This window comes from Hippoglossus hippoglossus, chromosome 3 (assembly GCF_009819705.1).
Source record: "Hippoglossus hippoglossus isolate fHipHip1 chromosome 3, fHipHip1.pri, whole genome shotgun sequence".
NCBI classification, from domain to species: Eukaryota; Metazoa; Chordata; class Actinopteri; order Pleuronectiformes; family Pleuronectidae; genus Hippoglossus; species Hippoglossus hippoglossus.
This window is the reverse complement of record NC_047153.1, coordinates 15481975-15502654: the sequence shown is the minus strand read 5'-3', so window position 1 is coordinate 15502654 and position 20680 is coordinate 15481975. Positions and strand designations below refer to the sequence as shown.

Below are 20680 nucleotides of genomic sequence, written 5' to 3'. Positions count from 1 at the left end.
TTCTTTCCTCAACTACACTAAACCATTAGCCAACACATGTTTGAAGTCCGTCTCTGCCCTTTAGCAAATGTGTTGTGACGAGAAAGAAAACCTTGACGGTTTAAAGGGAACAGGCACAAAGGGTTACAGGAGCTCATTGTTGCTGTTCTTGCTGTGAGCCGCTGCGTAACTACATTCAACAACCTTATTTCCAATTTAGTGAAATTAGGCATCCTCCTCCATTAGTCCATCATAAAGAATGATTTGTGCTTGCTGTGCCATTTGTAAAAGCACAATTGAAAATTGTCTGAGACTGAGTGGTTAAAAAGGAAGAAATATGGGATAATGAAGCAAGACCAATGGTTAAAGCCTGATTTAGTAGACTGTTACAGTGAATAAGTTACAGTTAGAAAACTCACATGATAGCATTCAGGTAACAATTAAAGCTACTCAGGTTTTCCTGAATATTTTGGTTAATATATTTTCTCAAAACAAAAAATCATCCACTAGAATAATTAGTTCAGAATCTAATCACGAAATCATATTTTAGAACTTTTCTTTTCCATAGAAACTGATTAAAATCAACTAAAATCTGTGAATAATGCAGATATGAAAGGTTAGAATGAGGCTGTACAGCTGAAGAGAATTGCGAGGCTTGGTAAGAACCAGAAAAGATAGATAGACAGAAAGATAAGCACTTACTTGGACTCAAGGGCAAGAGCGATGATCCCAGCAGCCAGCGGGGCGGAGGCAGAGGTGCCTGTGTGGGAATCTGTGCATTTTGATTTCAGGTCTGTGGTCACCTGGGGAGGATAAACACGGTGGACTTAAATAGACACTCAGTCAAAAACTGACAAAGTGGAAAATATAACATAATTTTTCTTAAGGACAAAAACACAGATTCTCTTAGGGCTTGTATTTCACTTTAATTTAACATAAATGCACCACATCCTCCATTATTTATTTTGCATATGTTAGGTCCAATCCTCACACAGCCTAAACTTTTACCAGAAGTGCTTTTGTGCTTCTATATTAAAAAATACAGATATTTAAATATTTAAAATCTTGATAACTGGAATTTCTTTAAGTAAGCATAAAAATCTTCCTCCTCCAAGTCGTCTTCTTTTATCATCTCATACTAATTTGCTGGAGGCAGAAATCGCCTAATGGTTGAAAGAGCAGGAACTTAAGAGCAGAAAACCCACAGCATGACTCCCCGGACCAGCTGGAAAATCAAAGCAGGAGAATTGTATAACTTATGCTCTCCCTCCCACAACAACTACCAGTGAGGTGTCTACGAGCGAGATCAAACTGCTCCAGCTGAGAGCTCCTTGGTGACCCACAGCAGAGGGCTGTGGTTGTACTGGGCAGCTCCCAGGTGGAATTTCTGCAGATGCATGACTTTAAAGCAAGGTGAAGCAGAACCAGAGTGTTTACACTCAGCAAATCCCCTCTCAGGAAGGAGAAGGGTTACAGTATAATGGATTGGAAAAAGGCCCCCAATGCCCTGCTGTTTAGTCCTAAAAGGGGCGGTTGATCTAGGCAACTGGAAATGACTGATAGAAAAGTAGCTGTAATAAAAAAAATCATCTCAATGTGCTGACTAATGCACAGACTCCAGAAAATGATATTTTAACAGACTAAACAGAATAATAAATGCGCAGGCAGAACTGACTTTAGCAGCCAAATTATGCATTCAGGAGCTTCCCATATCCCGCTTACTTTAAATTGAAAGAGAAGGATAATTTGAGTGTAATTAAAAAGAGGAAGAAAAAAAAAAGAAATAGGCATTTACATATTCGCTTCTGCATAACCCAGAGGTCCACACCTCTCTCTCTACATCTTATCATTCGCTGGTTCATGAGTGACAGCACAATTAAACGAGTTCAGCACTGAAGCATTAAGGGACCAGCTTCATGTCACTGAGATGTCATAAGCTGTCCGTCCGTTTGGTCTGGTCGTTTAACTCTATGCTGGAGGCAGAAAGTAAGAGGGTGTGTGTGCGTGTCTCCGATCCATGTAGACTCACGGGCGTAGACTGCCGAGTTAATATTTGGTTTTAGGGTTAAGATAAGAAATAGGTTCATATTAAAGTATTGATTAAGTCTAAGTATTTAATTGTTTAAGATTAGGGTAAGGGGCTAGGGAATACACTATGTTGTTGACACCACAGGGACAGTGAGATAAACATGAGTTTGTGACAGGTGCAGCAAAAGACTAAAGATGGACTTTCACACATTCAATTTTCATTAAAAATAAGACAAGAGGATAAACGGAGGAAAAAAGAAAGAAGTTGTGAAAGAATAGTATATATATATATATATATATATATATATAAAATCGGTTTCCATTATAGCATGTTCAAATTGCTGGCTTTGCCTTTGTTTTGTACTCGACTCACTCATCTATGTTTAGAAGCTAGAAGCAACAAATGTGGGAAATACGGAAATTCTGATTATATTGTTATAGACTAGGTTAGCTCCAGCTGGTTCCAACATTTAAGCGGCTACATCTGAACCTGTCCTGCAGGGCAACTGAACTTAACTAAGGAAATAAAAAGTCTCCCAGTTTTATTATACACTTTAAAGCAGAAACTCAATGTAAGAGACCAAGTGTGAGGGAAACAGAGAAAGACGGATACAATCAGATACAACCACAACTCACTATCTGCTTCTCGTTGAGGTTCCCCGAACTGTAGGTGGTGGCGAGGGTGGAGGAGCAAGCCTCGCTGTACCAGGGGACATTGCCGTTCTGGGTGGAGCTGCTGATGGACAGCGTGTAGATGCTGTTGGTGTAGCCGTCGCAGTTACAACTGTCCTTCTCCCTCCCTCCATTTCCAGAGGCCCACACAAAGATGGAGCCCAAACCATTGCGGCCCTATGAGAACGTAAATCACAGTCAGGCCAGAGGAAAGAGACGACCACCTCAGAACCTTTCATTCATCCGCTATCCAGAAAGGAACAAAATCTCATTCAATCTTAATGGGAATCCTAGTTATAGGAGGGCAAATTCATTTCAGGGCTCATTTCAAAAGGGGCCCATTAAAACGCAGCGTACATCACAGAGGCCAGGGTGGTCACTCAGTATATTAAAAAGGGCTAAATATCGCATGACAGCGATGCAATACAAAAAGGCGCCACGACAACAGCGCACTGTAATAAATCATCCAACCTCTCAGCCTTTGAAGTGCAATAATTTTCATCTAAGAGCCACTTTATTGTATTGAGTGGCACTGTCTCTCTCCGCATTGATCAATCCCAGCTCTGCACCACCCACACCACCATCTGACAGCACTGTCACTGTGGCAATTATCTTAGTAGTCAGTGTCAGCAGTTCCAATCAGCTTTATGGCACATACCCTGAATCCAACTGGTCCATAACAAGATGGATGTATTTATTCATGGAGTACAGATGTGGGACCTCAGGGTGTGATCTGTATGCTTATTAATCTGTTGACTTGTTCGGTTTACATTTCTGACAAAGGCCCAATGTGCCACAGGAACTGAAACAAGAGCCACTGCTAAAAACAGGGCTCATTACACGACAGCGTGTTTTTTTAGGTTGCAGGGTTGCTCGACGCTGACAGACTAGTTCCCTAAATATCTTGTCTATGCAGATAATCAGGCATGTGTCTGGAAGCCTTTGATTAGAAATGCTTGTCAAGTAATTGAAAGCTCCAGTTACCGTTTAGAATCTATAAAACAACCTGGATGTAAAAAAGAACAAAGTGTGAGATCAAAGATGAGCAGGCAGTTTAAGAAGCGCCCACTGACAATGAATACTTAAATAAATAAGAACTTTTCATACTTTGAATTTTGTCAGCGCTGCTTCTATTCATTGTCAAAGATGTTCCTTCCTGTTGGCCCTTTAGAGGACATTACTTTCAATTCATAATGGTCAGGGTCAAGAACTGCTTTGTTCTTCCCGCTTGTGTCCTCTCATGCTTGAACAGTTCAATTACCGCCCGCTGAAAGGAAGCCCCACACAGGCAGTAAATAATTTCCATCTCTCACAGAAACTCTCGCATAATACACAACCGCACACACACCTCTGTAACTCCACGCAGAAAGGCTTCTTTGGCAAGTTTGGCAGGTCCGTCGACCGTCTTGCCGTCGTCCTCCGGACCCCAGCTGGCACTGTAGATGTCAATGTGTTGGGGGTTCAGGCTGAGAGACTGGGCCTCCACCATGTCAGTCACCTCACCGTCCAGCATACGCACACCTGCAAACATACACAGACAGTTAATGTGAAACTGAAAACGTAATGAGTAAAGAAACCAAGTGAAGCGATTAGTTCAAAATCCTGCTAAAGACTGAACAAGGCATTCTTTACGACGCACAATTATTTATTTACAAATTTTAGTATTGATACCAATAATGGTACTATTAATAATAAATTTCATTTCACATTATAAATAAACACATATGTAACACAAAAAGTGTTAAAAAGTCAAACCAAAGCTAAAATCAGGTTGAGAGGCAAAGACACCAAACAGTTAAAAATATGCAAACACAGCAGTGACTAAAAATAAAACCAAAAGGTGAAAAATTTGATTATTTTTGTTAGTGGACACTGATAATGTTTATCTAGTACAAGTTACACCGGATTTACTGTATATATGTGTACAATGAACATTTTGACCAGTCAGGAATCTCTGTTGACTTGTTGGGCATCTACATGAACAGTGCTGAGTTGTGAGTTGCTAAAAACAAACAACTGATTCCCTGACTGACTTGCACTGCGGATGATGTAGGAAAGGAAAGGAGGAAAGTGTGGAATAAAAAACATCTCTCTGCTTCTGCTATGTCAATTCCATTTCTGTTAGACTGTGCATCGTGCCTGCAACGATGCTACAGGCTAAAGCAACACTAAATCAGTGCCATACTCTTTCTAGCACCAAAAAAAAAGGAGGAAAGACTACACTGAAGCACCTAACAAGTGCTGCAGGTGATCTGGATTTTCAAGATGCTGTTCGTCTACACTGCTGTAGTTCCTTGTGTTGCAGCTCTGACTGCGCTAATGTTCAGCAAGGTTTGACACGTGCAGGGGCACAGAACTGTGGTGCTGTTCGATTTGCATATTTACACACTTCCCTGCTGCAGAATGTCCGTGTGTATTTGTAGAGTTTATGCAGTTGTGCAGAATCTCTGTATTTGTGCATCTGCAGTGAGGCTGTAATAGACGCCACCATGTAAATCAAACATCTGATTTGCTTTGGTGCTTGATCTGGTTCGCGGGAAAAAAACAAGACATGGCAATCAAAAATGGATTGAGATCAATTACATTGTGGGCGGACTGCCTCTTCAAGTATGAAGCAAATAGGAGACTGAGAATTCAGGTTAAAAAAAAAAATGATGGAAAGCTTTAGTTGTCTTCGCCTACGTGTCTGGGGGAGATTGGTGCAGTTGTGCGAACAACTCATCTGATATTTCATGGGAGGCTTCAATTTAAGACTAGTTTATAAATTTCAAGTGGTTGCAGATTAAGTGCTTTGCCAGAGATAAAATATAAATACACCCATAATGGAGGATAGGTAGACAGGGAGTGAGGCGTTTGTCCTAACCAATTATTTCTGTTTCAGTTTCGGAGGGTTTCTGAAAACAGAACTCTCTCTACTCTCTTTTAGCAACAATCCTTCACAGATAAGAGGTGAGGAATGAAAGACACTTTAAAGCAAACTTTCTCCCCAGGTTAGTCAATGCTGCAATACATGGGTTAAAATACCCAAGCTCTGGGTCTTTGAAGTTCTCCCAAAGAATCAAACAGGCACTGCGCTGCTTGTGTTTCCATGGCAGCCTGCTGTGAGAGGGCCATGTGATTTACTGAGGAGAATCAAGGATCTCCGTTCTGTGTCCAAAATATCCATCCATCCCAAAACCCAGAGACAGGTGGTACATCAAAGTTCATTGCAGTTCTTATTTATATTCGTGTACAGTATTATAAACATCGATGTTGAAAGGGAGACTCATGAGTCGCTTTGTAACCTTTGGATTGCGCTGCAAATTAAGACAAGTTAACTGCTGTTACCTCTGCCAAGAAGGTTATGTTTTCATCTGTGTTGTGTCTTTTTGGTTGTGTGATAGTTTGCAGCATTACACAAAATCTACCGGATGGATTATCACGAACATTTTGTGGAAGGGCGGGACATGGTCGAAGGAAGAGCCCATTCAATTCTGGAGAGGATTTGAATAAGGGAATGGATCCAAATTTTGTCAAGCGAGTTAGTAGAAATAAACTGCAGCAGCGAGAGGCTGTAAGTAAATCAAAGAAAATGAACATTTCTGGCTACACTCAGACAGTTTGGGTGGTGACCCTCAGAGGTTGCAACTTTATGCTTTTTTTGGAACACAGAGTAAACATGATTCCAAAGGACTTTGTTTCAGTTCTTACTTCAGATCCTATAGATGGGGAAAAAGCCTCAAGTGTGGACATAATCACATGTGTAGGTTTTTCACAACACCGTTTGTCTCCTGCTCCACCTACATGACAACACGCAGCCCACTTGTTATATTAGTAAGGCTGAATGTGTTGTGGTACATTCCCCACTTTCCATCTGGAATGATAATAAAATCTAGAGTTATGGCCCTATTCTGACAGGGTTCAAACTTTATTACAGCTAGAAGTAAGCTGGAGGCTACCGGAATAAGCAGAACAGTAATGACACCGAGCATCCAACACTGAAAAGTACAACACATCCTCTGCATAGCAATAAGAAAAGAGCCAACACTAACACAGTCCATGTACCAGCAATGTGACCATAACAACAACTCACTTCCATCCTAATATCTCACTGAATGTAGCTTCAATGTTGGAATCACACTGAGAGAAAATAATAAAATAACAACAATACAATGAAAATTGTATGCAAATCAACTTTGTTGTTTTTTTAATATCAGAGAGTTACTGAAGCTCCTTTTGAAGAATGGAGGCAGAAACTACAAAAACACTCTCTCCCCGTAGGCAGAAGCACAGCAACTCATCAGGGTGCAAATCCTTTTTAGAACAAACAAATTAATATTTCACAATATTTTGCGACTCAGATCACATTTTGTAACTTCTCCGTCTGTGTGTCTCTCTCACAAACAAATGAACTGTTCATTCTGTAATTAAAATATTATGTTTGGAACTAACACGGCCATAAACTGCACTGCAGCAGTCATCTCGGATCGCCTAATGCACACTGCAATATTTTTCATCTAAATCTATGTGTTATTTGCTGAGTGAATTCATGTATAATCGAAAAAAGCACACAGGCTTGTTTGGGTATGATCACTGTCTTTGTGCCTCTTGCAAAACTATAGGACAGAAAATACTTCCATCCATCCATCCATCTTATCCTTTGAGGGTTTCACATCAATTAAAAATGTATCTAGAATATTTAGTTTAGAAAATGTTAATGTCAATAACAATTAGCTATTTATCCAACCAACAATATAAAATGCCAGATTATTCAATTAGCAGCAAACTGTCATAGAATTGATGTGGACTATATTTTACTGGAGATCCTCTCTTAAGTCAAGTCAAGTCAAAATGTATTTATAGAACACTTTAACCACTGTTGGTAGTACTGAAAAGGCTTAAGACGAGAATATGTAGATATACACAAAAACAAAGAATAAATTGAACACACAAGTGCAATAACATGTTAAATGGCATAAATACTTAAGAATTACAATATTATACAATAACAGACGAAATCCAGTGAGAAGAAGTGGGTCTTAAGCAATGACCTTAACACTGTGAAAATGGGAGAAGATTAAAGTCTGCACCACTCTGCATGAACAAAATGGTGTTAACAGACGCTGGCTCTTCAGGCAATGACACCTGGGAAATGTGTATTCTGACAATTTGTCTTCAGTCTATCTGTGACAGGGCCTCAAGAAATATCTTACGATGGCTTTAGACAAACCATAAAAACAATTTACTGCAGTCAAACACTGACTCCTCCATCTCGCTTGTTCTCCGACGTCTTTAGAGGAAACACGAGCACAACCAGATGTTTCTGAATACACTGAGTTAGTAGTTTAATTGGAATAATCTGTACAATCTAACCAATCCACCTCTGACATAAACCCTATTTGTTATAAAACTTTAATATTGAACATTTGGTAATTCAGTAATAGTGTATTGAATTTCATTACATTAAAATGTATATAATGTTTTGTCCACGTACATTTAAACTTAATACATGAGGGGGCAGAACAATAGAAGAGTTTTATCTGCAATTTTTGTTTCACTTGTGCACAGGGAGAGAACAGTGAGTTTGACATTACGTTAACAAAAGATCTTAAAATCTAAAGCATAACAGTTTCAGAAAGTGCTTATGACGGCGCTTTTTCCCCCCCATACTGTTACTCCATGAAATAAACAATACTCTTACAGTGCAGAGCTAATCCACATCATAACTGTGGTGATGCTCAGAAAGATTCAGTGGCATGCTGTGCCTGAGAAACTGACTGACAACAACACAGGCTGTGCAGAACAAGTATTTCAGCTTTTCTGTCAGTAAAGACGAAATCTGAATAGAAGCTAAGGTCTGGCTCTTCTGAGATTATAGACATAATCCATTTATTTCTATTTGACCATACCTCCAATCTTGGCGTCATAGGCCACACCGACTCCACAGATCCCATTGTTGGCTACTGCTGCCACTTCTCCAGCACATCGTGTTCCATGCCTGAGAGCAGGAAGAATGAGAAAGTGAGAAGCATATTTTATATAACATATTACATATACACACTCACTCACACATATACATTGCACAGACCCACAGGTAGTGTTCTTCTCAAACAAAGATTTCTTGTGAAATAATGTGCTCCCTCAGTGCTGTGGTTGAGCTGCAGACTGAGACAAAACAAACTTATAAAGACAGATTCTTGGCTTTGATCCATTTAAACAAATAAGAATTCCCATTTATCCAGAAGAAAACGTTGTGTTGATGAGACGAGCGGAGCTGACCATATGTTAAATACTGCCTAAGTAACCTTGGAGTGCCGACAGCACTTGAATAAAGTCAAGGTAGCAGGGAAATTAGATGACAGACTACCATCACACATGGGAGGAAAATGCGAATTAGATTTGCCCTTTTCACAACGGGTCTTTCATTAAGCCTGAGCCTCACTGGGTAGATCTGCAGTAACGAGATCCAAGAACCTGCTACAGCGGGGCCGATCATCACATTCCAGTCAGGTGCATCCCCCTGGTCAGCCAGATGGATATGTATCCTTAACGCCCTTCAAACCATGACGCAATCCCCTCTGGATTGCAGCCATCCCCGAACAGGATTGTTGGAGGTTTGGCAAAACTGTGCCATACCTACGAACAAAGCATGTTCACTACTGAAGAAACTATTTACACCAACAGGCTTCTATTAATGCGCTCTGGGCATCCACACACACACACAGCAGGGCATCTCCTGCTGGATTCACAGCGAATGAGTTGGAGGGGTTGATGATGCTTTTAACGTGCGAGAAACACAAAAATGAAGAAAAAAACAAAACAAAAAGAAAACAAATATCTCCCAGCAAAAATAAGGTGTCATACACGTAGAAGACACCGACAAAGATGTCAAGAGAGAGAGAAAGGATGTATATTCAATATTAATTAATAAACTTTATACAAAACAGGCAACCAGCGCTCTGTAGCACTGGCGGCTTGGACTCATCAACATAAGTGAGGGCAATAACAATTGATCCTCCAGTTTGGGGTTCTGCGTACTTAGTCAGGCTTCACTGAACTTTAAAAAAAACAGGTGAACAGCTCTTTGTGCAGCAGCGCTGGCATCGCGTCTGGGTTCTGTAGACTGGGTCCTGCAGTCAGTCGATACTTGCCACAATTACTGCAGGTCACTTAACTTAACAGTTTCTGAAAGAAAGCTGCAACCAGCATCACCACAGGCCAAGCAAACAGCCCCCTCCAAACAGACAGGTTTAGAACGAGCAGTGTACTAGTTTTAATAATCCTCAAGACTTTGATTTCTTTAAAGAAACATGTGTAATGACAGAAAGTCAGAGTACTTTTATTTATACTCCTCAGTCCCCAAAGATCTCTTGAGATATGACGATAAGCTGAGAGGGTGGAGGTTAATGTTAATGCCACATTCATCAGCTACATCTTTCTCCACTTGTAAGTAGGACTGTATAACAATAAAATGTATTACTAGTCGGAAAAGAAAACACACGCTCAGACTAAAGCCATCTGGTCAATTTTCCAGCGAACTTTATCTCAACATTCCTGGAAAAGCTGGTCTGTTTACTTTGTAGTCTTATGACCTACAGCATCAGTGTTTGTGATGCATCTGATGATAAGGAGCAGCCCAGGTGTTCGCAATAGGATGCCAGGCATGCACAGGCCTATCCCTCCTGTGTTCAACTCTGTTTTTTTCCAAATCTTCCTTTGACAGATTCATTAAAGTCATTTACACAGTGGACTGATTCACGGCATACAAATGCTGTGAAAGAGGTGAAGCCCTTGGTTTCTGAACCTGATTATGCAAGGACTACTTGCATAATCAGGTTTTCTGGGAGTGATTTTCATGGGAGTGATGAAGTGGATACAAGAATATATCCTTTCACTGCTCCCACTTACTGTTCGGGTCAATAAAAAGGGAAGAAGAGTGCAGCTATGTGTCAAACTGAATGAATTCTGATGTGAAGGCAGTTTGCGCCTTGGTATTTTATTCAACATGACTTAGAGCATTTTCCACCATAAAAGGCATTTTCATTAAACAATTTGCAAGCACAACTGCTCTGTGTTAATCCAATCAACAATGTTTAGTGCAGCGAATTACCTTCAAGGTCAAATCTTATTTCATGTAGTGTTGCATTCACACAAGATTCTCCTAGTTTGAGTGGGGAAAGTACAGCTTGAACTAAAACATTAGCAGTAAGTGTCATTTTAGGACAACTTACCACAAATCATATTTGTTTATATACTTCACGGACTTCAGAAAAACGGATTACAATGTCGAAACTTTTTAAGACCATGCACTACATTTGACTCTCCCACACTGGGACAGTGCAAGAACAAAATGTGGAGATAGGTCTGGCTCTATGCTAATGTAGTAAGACACTGTAGTTACCAAACTTTCTGGGAAAATCAAGACTTGAAAATACATCGGTGTGATAAGAACTTCCTAACATGACAGAAACCATCTATGAGAAACTTTTTTTGTATTTTGACTGTTTAGTTTGGTTCATGTCGTAGTGTCATGCTTAGGAGTGGGATTTATGACCTATACTGCAGCCATCCACCAGGTGGCTTTTGAAAAGCTTTAACAACACTTTCAGCCAATATGTCCTCCATCTTTACATACAGTCTATGGACAGCAAATTGATATATAAACATATAAAGGATTGGGGTGTAACGTAAGACGTGGCATAATTAACCAAAAATGTTAAAAGTAACTGGTTCTAAAGAACAGATCCTTCATATTGTCCTGGAAGCCACTCGCCATCAAACTAATGTTAGATATGACCCTCGGGTCTACTGGGTTTTTTGACCTGTGGAAAAGGGATTAGGTGTTGCACACTATTGGTGTTGTAGAAAGGTGGAGCATTGAGCCAAGGCACTTGAGTATAAACATTGAATTGTTTTCATTGGAGTCCTTTAGTCCACAGGCTGTAATGGGCAACCTAGAAGTCAGGCAAGGTCTCATTTAAAGTTACAATCTGTTCACACAAATCGTGAAGCAACTCTGACATCTACATCAGTATTTATCATTACCTGCAAACATATGCCCAAAGCCATTATAATGCTTCATTAAACTGGTTTATGGTAATTTGTAATGTTAAAAATGGCACCGTCGTTAAGATTTAAATAGTTTACGGCCCACATAGCCAAATGAGACTTATTCCATATTTAATTGACTCAGTGAGTTCTACTGTCATTAGGATGATCAGTCCTGATGAGATGCCTTAGGGAGCTACCGGTCCTCCGACAATGAGGGCAAGGCTTGACTGAATGTCCTCATTTTGTCTGCATGCACACATCTCTACTAATGAGATTGGCATCACATGAAACCAAACCTGGATTCAACCTCCAGGCCCGGGGTTTCGAGAGGAAGCTAAAGAGGTGAAAGAGCTACAGCGCAGGAGATCATCACATGAAATGCTCCAGTTGTAAAACTCCTAGAATTTGTCTGCAGCACAAAAAAGAGCTGTCTGTCACGACAAGTACATCATTGTTCAATCAGTTGTTAACAAGACACAAAGAATACAGACCTGATAGACTATCTGACAAACTGACTTCAGTTATGAGATAAAAGACAGGTCTTTATTCTCAACTGCTCTCAGAAAATTAACTGTGTGAATCGCAAAGATGACAACAATCCCTTTGAATACCCGAATAGATTAAAACACTATTCAACAACTATCTCTACCAACTTGAACATGCAAGAATAACGAAGTCAAGAAGTCAGACATTATGGCAGGTAAGGCAACAAGAGTTTTAAGATTTAGAAGAAGCACTGTTACAAAAACTAGCATGATAGGGGTAGTGTGTTCTATTTACAAACTCACGAAGGAACATTTTGTGATGACGTTGATACCTGGGGTCTCGAGAACTGCTCATCTGAAAAACTGCACTGTACTTGTGTCTTAAGAAACACATCCACCAAGTCTGAGGTCCATCGGATGAGAAAATCAAAAGACAGACAGATTTTCTAGATTTCTTACATGAATAAAATAAAAGAAAGGATTGTATATGTCCCATGCATTATGACATTGTCCTTTCAATAAATAAAATGTTTTCTTCCTGCACACTCACGTCTCGACATGCCCCACTTCGGTAAAATGAATACACCAGCTAGATTTACATGAGCTTCCTGCAGGCCACAACAAAGCTCAGTGAAGCAACAGTCAATTAGTGTGGGTCCCTCCCACACTCCCAACATTACACAAACTCTGTGTTAAGACAAACTGCTACATATCTGTACTGCTTCCAGCATCAGCTGTTATCTCACACTTACAACAGCAGTTACATTATGACCAACAAGTGCCTTTTATTCAAAACATGCCCTCGCTAATCCCTAATTGATTAAAGACTCATTCCGGTCTTGTTAAAAAAACTTCAAAAACACCCTTTTTGCATCTGATACATTGTGCACTGGCTCAGGATTCCCACATCCTATGTAACAGAGATGGTAGGAGATCAGAGTGAAAAAAGAGCAATTTCAGGGAAGTCTTGTACCGATTACGGAGAGAGAACAACTGTGGTTACAGCCACTACAGTTGGCTGCTGGCCCGAGACCGACAACATGATCTGTATTCATACTGACAGCTGGCAGAACCATTATCACTGTGCAAAACCTTAACTACCCCTCTCTGGAGACTAGCTAAAGAGACGTGCTATTGTCATGCAGATGTATCCACACCAGGTCTGTGAACAACATGGAAAGATGGGAAAGGTATTCACTCTCACCTGCACTGGCCAACAAAAAGGTTTTTGAATAAACACAGCAATCACAAAAGGTGCCACATGTAATAATTGAACATTTCTAAATGTGGCTCCTGCAGTTTGTAATAAACATACATTAACAAGAAGAGGAGTTATAATGAAAAACAAAGACATGAAAAAAAAAAGAGTTCAGAATGATTCAATCATTATAGCTTTTGGTGTCAAAATTTGAAACCTAGTTAAAAATTTCATAAACTACAAAAAGGGTTTGAGTTAGATATCAAAGCTATACATGCACTCCGAATGGGAGCTGTATCAAAGCATTTCTGAATAGAAGGTCTGGCATTGTGATTTCATATGGTGAAATGCATACTCGTCCAACACAGCATTGATCTTTTTTTATCTTCAGATTCCCAGACATTGCCCATATTTGTTGTCTCGCACGTAACATCTTTCATCCATTTATTTTCTCTATCTTGCATTAGCGTAATTGCTTAAAATCACTGAGCATCCTGAGGCCGTGTAAAGCCACATTTGCTATTCATTAGTGTCTGGGCTGCTCCAAACCTCAAAGGTAAATCTGTACAACTGTTTTTCTCTGCTCATTCTTAAAGTCTGTTAATGGTTCTGCCAGTATACTAATGAGCAGGATTGCAGGACCGGCGATGTTTATGGAGCACGGTAAAGAGAGGAATATGAAGTAAATGTCTGCAGAGAGATTAATGTGGGGTCTGGTAAAATTAAATCAGCCTGCTGTTTGCAGTACTGTTAAATAGGTCCTTTCATCCATCACTGTGCATTGAATATGTGCAGTCAGTTTGCACCATACCCTTATCTTGTTTTTTTTTCACTGCATCATAATCAAGAGAAATTCTGCATGTTTATTACACATGTTGAAAAGTGTCATTCTGGTGCCCCTGCACTAAATCAAGAGGCAACGAGTGGAATGTTTCTGCAGAAGGCTGCCTGTTTAGCCAGAAAACTTAAATTTGGAAACTGTCCCGATACAAGTCAGAGGAAACCCTGGAAAGAGAAACATCTAGATCCCATGCTGTCTTAGATAAACATGAGGGTGAATAGTCACATTGCTACCGAGCCATCCTCAGTGCTGCCCGTATGAAGGGAAAGAAAGACAGCTTTATAGAGGTGAACAGACTTGTGCTTTCTGCAGGGAACAGACACTTACAGTCTTACACAGCCTTACACAGTTTCATGCCCGCCCACAGGTTGTTTACACAAGCATCTGCAATAACCCACTGTAAAGTAAGGGAAAAGAAACACATACTCCCTCTCAATTGGTCCTGCCATGAAGGCGACACGGGGAGCTGGGTGGCAAGAGATAAGGGCCGGGGTGAGTAAGGGTAGGAAAGAGGTGCAGCCAAAATGAAGGAAACATCCCCAGTAAGTGTCTTAGCTCGGCTCTGGGCCACTGTGAGCCGCCAAAAGAGCTTAAGCGTGCCTTGGCAGAGATTGTGGATCTGTGGAGCTGCACCAGAGGGATGTTCTACCACATTCTTCCACAAGAAATCCCATCATTTAGGCTTTTGTTGAAAAGGGTGCTGAAAACTGTCTCAGGCACCATGGCACAAAAATGTGTAAATACAAATACATTTGCTATGTATTTTATAAGATTATAAACACACCTTCCAATACCAGCATCCACCTTATATAAAGCACACCGTGTCTGAATGCATCATTCGTACTTATAAAGAAATATGGTAAATTCCACAAACTGATCCAGGAGCTTTATCTGTTCAATGGGAGATTCAAAACTTATTTCAGAGTGGATCAAAACCAGTTTTTCTTAAATAAAATAATTTAAAAAAGCTGGGTAAAGTATCAAAACAACAGAGATCCTGCTATGAAAGCATCTCTCCGGCACAGCACCGATGCATCTTTGTAAGGTAATCATAAGCAGTCACATGACCTACAGCACAGTAATGATTGTGAGCCTCTACATAAAAATAAATAAATAACTAAAATCCTCTCAGGCCAGTGGCCCACAAACAGCAGATTACAGCAAATCAGAAATTAAAGTCAGATGGGAGGCAGGCGGTGGGAATGAATAAAAGACGAGCAGTGGCCCTCCCGAGCCAAGAGATCTGCTCTGTTTCATTAATGCTGATGAACTTAATTCCATCAATTCTCTGCAAGACATCTCTGTGGTGGTAAACAACTCCTAATGCCATCTGCAGAGGCCGCTGCAATAAAGATATGTCCTCATCAATCCTAGTGTTGATTTTCTCTTCTTATCCAAGTTATAGAAATGCCCTGGTGGTACCGGTGCAATTTATGAGGCTAAAGCAAATCCACATACTGTGATTCGGAGACAGGATTCACATTAAGTAATAACTTTAAAATTTAAAAGATTTGTATTCAAATTTTGGACAAAACACCACAGGATACGACCTTTAATTGGACGTGTTCCCATAAATTATGCACTCAGACAGGGAAAGGGAACAATAAAAAAATAAAAATAAAAATACGACAGCCAAAAGACAAAGATAAGAGCGGAAATTACATTTTTATCTGTGCAGATTTCTACTCTACCTGTTATCATTAAGCTGCGTGTATCGGGGCTGAGGATCTGGGTCGCCATCATTCACATCGTAACTGGCATCTGGGTCCTTTAAAGAGACATATTAGCTTTTTAGAGTCATATATAAAAACCATCAAAATTGGAATGATTCTTTAAATCCATCTCATATTCCAATTTAGCAGCAGGAAGACACTTTTCTCTTGAATTCAAAACCGTTTGTGGCTGGAGTAGCACAGATTCTCCACAGAGATCTTAGCTCATTTAGGAGTCATACTCACGTAGTTCTGCATCAGGTCGGGATGGTTCTTCTCTATTCCGTCATCTAGGATGGACACCACCACACCTTTACCTGTGTAGCCCATCTGCCACGCAGCTTTGGCATTCAAGTCACGTTGGTTGCTGTTGTACTGAGGATGGAGGAAGAAAATGACTTAGATAGAATCTAATTATCCAAGAGGCACTCAAGTGCCGACAAGACTGTGCTTTTAACAAAATTTGGAAGGGCTTACTCTATTACAATAAGGGCATTTAAGTCATTTAGATGAAGACTGAGCCCCTGACTAAAACATCTGGGGAAAATGAGGCTACTTATTGAATTTCAGCCATTCCTCCTTGGCGAAACACTTAAGTTTATCAGTGAGGGGAAGGCAAGGTGACAAAAGGCAATCTTTATTCAGAGAGCATTTGAACCATGCTTTTATTTATTACATTTATTATTAATACCATCAAAAGAAAGCACTGAATTGTATGATGCCTCACATGAATTATTCCGTATTCTTTTTGATATGCTTTTTGACATTCAACTTGACCTTTGGGCAAAAAGCCGTATCCAGCTTTCATCTAGTTCAAAGCTTTTTAACACGTGCCAGTGGTTAAATTTAATGCGTCAGATCTACCATCCACCATCATTTCCTCTCAGATTTCAGGCCCATGTGAACAGAGTCTATCATACGCAAAGAGGTTTGTTCCTCAACCTTGTAACGTCATTGACGCTTAAGCCATCAAGAGGAAAATCAATTAAAGCTGAGAGTTGTGATATGCGATTCTGATTCAAACGGGAAAGGGCCTTTTGTGGCTGACAAGCTGAGCGAATAATAAATGTGGCATGTACAAGACTCCGGTTTGAATATTGCTCATCAAGTCTTTTTCCTTCTTCCTTGATGTCAGCGAATCCTTCTGGCCTTGACATCTTGAGCATGTATAGAGCACAAGATCGCTGCTTTGAGGCTTGCCCACGATTTAGCAGTGGAGGGAAAGAAATTTGTCTCATGATTTAGATAAATTTTAGAAAGAAGGCATTCATTCATTGTAACAGATGATATTGACCAATTAGCATTTGCCAGTCACTTACGCTCTCCTCTAGCGAACCAGGTCCATTTTTAATAAGGCACACACTTTTTATTTACTGTCAGGATAGAGGGGCATTATATTACTAATGTGTTTAGTATAATTACCATATTAATTCAAAACAACAGTACTTTGAAACAAGTCAAAATAATGTAGTGTAGTTAAATGTAGTTATGTAGACAGAATATAAGCTCTCCGACACCAGCCGCTCTATACATTTTAATCAGAATTCAAAAATGGCTTGAATACAGAGAGGTGGGGTTACTGTCAAAGACACTCCTCCAGGCTCTGATTGGTGGTTTCGCAACGGAAGCATTGGATTCATCCAAACTGTATTACAAGCAGTAGGTGGAGCCAGAGGAGCAAGATTTTTATAGAATATTAGCTTCTGTCCCAATTCAGGCTCCTGTAAATGCATTATTTTATCCCCAAACTGGTTTTCAAAGAGAGAATGGTGGCGGCAAGCGACGAGACATCCGATGCTTTCACTTTTAAAAGTCTCAACTTTGAAAATCACATCACCAACATCACCAGAACAGCATTTTATCATTTGAAGAATAAATCAACACTTAGAACATTCTCATCCCAGTATAACTCACAAATATTGGTACATGCATTCATCTCAACCAGGTTAGATTACTGCAATGCTTTGCCGGTTTACCAAAACACACAGTTGGACGTCTGCAGCTCATTCTGAATGCTGCAGCCAGAATCAACTTCAAAGTATTTAATGGTTTAGTTCCACAGTACATTTCTGACTTGCTCACTGAATACAACCTGGTCAGGCCTATCAGATCAGCAGGCAGAGCTTTTCTAGTTTTACTCAGAATCAGATCCAGGTCTGGCAAAGGTGCCTTCAGTTGCTATAGTCCTATTCTCTGGAACAAGCTGCCTGTTACCCTGAGGTCCATTACAACGGTCTCAACTTTCAAAAGCAACCTTAAAACGTTTCTGTTCTCTCAGGCCTTTGACTCATTTTCTGTATCTAGTCTGTCCATTTGTGATGCATGTTTCCTTGTCAGCTGCTGTGTAATTGTGTCTTATGTCTGTGGGAGTTTTGAGTGCTACTGTACTGCTACTATAACTGTATGTTATAGATCTAATTGGTTCATGGATGTGTGATGCATTTGTTGTATGCTTTTCGTGTATTTGTTAGTATACACCTTTACATCTGTTTTTACATGTATTTTGTTTTATTGTATTCTCTCAATGTGAAGGACATTGAAAGAGTTTCTTATAATAAAATGTGCTATATAAATAAAATTGCCATTGCCAAGAATCAGGCTTACTCCACTGAACAGCTAATGGCACACGTTAAAAAGCATTAGCATTAAAACTTTCTCTTCGTGTCCACTTAGAGCTCTGTTACCAGTTCAAAGGCTGAAAAGGTGGGACAACATGGTGATGAAGATCCCAGAAGATCCTCCTTGGTACAGACCGTCTCATTTCGGTTCAGCCTTCGCGTTCTATGTGGCCCACAAAGGCAGCCTCCTTAGTGGGCCACGCGAGCATAGCTGGTAATAGCTGTGTCCCATTTGGGACACAGCTATTACCTGCCTCATACACGACTGTAAGATGAGAGTGACAGCAACTATGACACATTTTTTTCCTTTCTGTTTTGCACTCATACAAGTTCAGTAAAGCACCATTAAATGTTCAAAAATAGCAGCACAGTAGATTTATTAAAAATCTTTTATCATAATATATCGATTTTTTAAAAATTTGATTTGTGAAATTGACTGTACTGTACAATAGCTGCCAAAATTAACTAATTGGTTGAAATAAAATCTGACAACTATTTTGATAATCAGTTATTAATTTGTCATTTTTCTTTTTACAATTTTCAGTGTAACATCTTAAAAATATATGTATAAATCAGCCTTAAAAAGGATACTGACATCGCTTGTTATTTTATCACAAAACTATGCTGTATCCATATGTAACGGAAAGGTTTTATTGTGAGTTTGATTGCATCAATGGTGGTTACTATATGGCAGAATCTGTTACATCTAGTGACAGTGGTAGAATCGGGCAGGAGCTTTTGATCTGCATATTTGCATGTCAAGGTCCCACTAACTCCAACACATGGGGGAAAGGAGTCGGTTAAAGCACTGACATTTTGAACAACGAGTCAGTTTTGCATCACCATGAATCTTCTTCAGCCTGAAGCACCTTCACAGTAATTGAAGAAAAAGTGGAGCCGAACAGAAAATCTCAGGGGTTTTTACTGCTGCTTTTAACAAGCCAATGTATCAGTGACATTCTTCAAGTGAAATGTGAAAATCAATCAGCTGAAAACAAGGGAGCTTCAAGATGAATCGCCTCTGTCTTTCTTCCTTTGTTGCTGTGCTGTCTATGGACTAAACCAAGATTTTTTTTTTAGAGCATGCAATTCTGAATTCAAAAGTTGCCCAGTTTACTTTTGTTGAACAGAACCTAAAGCTGAAGCCACTCAGACTTGAGCTACAGACACAGCAGTATTTCACATAAAGACAGTATACTGGATTCATACAGGCTTGTCTTTTGACTCGGTCACAACATCAAATCCCCAAATTGAATCACCTGTATTGACCCTTGGTGGATGAAAGGCTCAACCAGTGTGCATATGCCAAAATACCACAAATACACACACACACACACACACACACAACAATCTTCATACTCACCAGGTACCACTGGTCTCTGAACTTGGGATCTGAAGGTTCTGCGAAAGTATCCCTCTTTTTCCTCCTCTTCGACACCTGTTGTTCTGCCCAAGTCACCTACAAAAAATAAACAAACACATGAAGAGATTAGCAATGCAAACAAAAACTGGTTGATGCTCTTCAATTATAGAGTTTCCATCTACAAAGAATACAGCTCACTGTCATGGTGACGATGATGCCAGCCACGAGGGTCACCATGCAAATGCATTAATAGAGATCCTAATTCTCGGCAGAGTGACCTCAGACAGTGAGATTAGAGGCACTGGGATATTGTGAACTTCTCACTAATGAGACTTGCTGATGAATTCCAGAGCACCACGAAACTAATTAAAATTTCTCGGTTGATGTAAAATGGGATATAGCACAACCATTTATGGGTGTACCTAACAAACATGTATACACTGACAATTTACATACAGAGGTACAAATACAGTACAAGTCTGATAACATGACAGCTACCCAATCTGCAGCATGCTTTCGTAAAGTGCAAACTTCTAAATACTGACAGAAGTGCAAGGCATATAGTGAAAATAAGCCAGCATCTCACTCCCACCGCAAAATTGGGCTGAACAGAAAAATGCTTGGGTAGACGAGAACAGATGAAAAATTTCAGCGAGAGAAGACAGAATTGCCTCCCGCAAGGACAGAGCACCTGATGTGAAGGACAACCAAATCACAGCACACCTCCCTCTCCCTTTCCCTCTACCTCTGCAGA

At 40.0% G+C, this 20680-nt stretch overlaps 1 protein-coding gene across 5 annotated transcripts in view; it reads right to left on the bottom strand.

Moving 5' to 3' along the window:
• furina (furin (paired basic amino acid cleaving enzyme) a) overlaps window positions 1-20680 on the bottom strand; it is an 80880-nt gene that overhangs the window by 10254 nt on the left and 49946 nt on the right. For all 5 annotated transcript variants that reach the window (XM_034581298.1, XM_034581299.1, XM_034581303.1 and 2 more), the window contains 7 exons: window positions 19927-20022; window positions 16192-16320; window positions 15925-16001; window positions 8568-8656; window positions 4028-4200; window positions 2644-2856; window positions 682-782 (listed from right to left, as the gene is read on the bottom strand). In XM_034581298.1, coding sequence (XP_034437189.1) covers window positions 682-782; window positions 2644-2856; window positions 4028-4200; window positions 8568-8656; window positions 15925-16001; window positions 16192-16320; window positions 19927-20022 — 878 coding nt within the window. The remainder of the gene's footprint in view (window positions 1-681; window positions 783-2643; window positions 2857-4027; window positions 4201-8567; window positions 8657-15924; window positions 16002-16191; window positions 16321-19926; window positions 20023-20680) is intronic.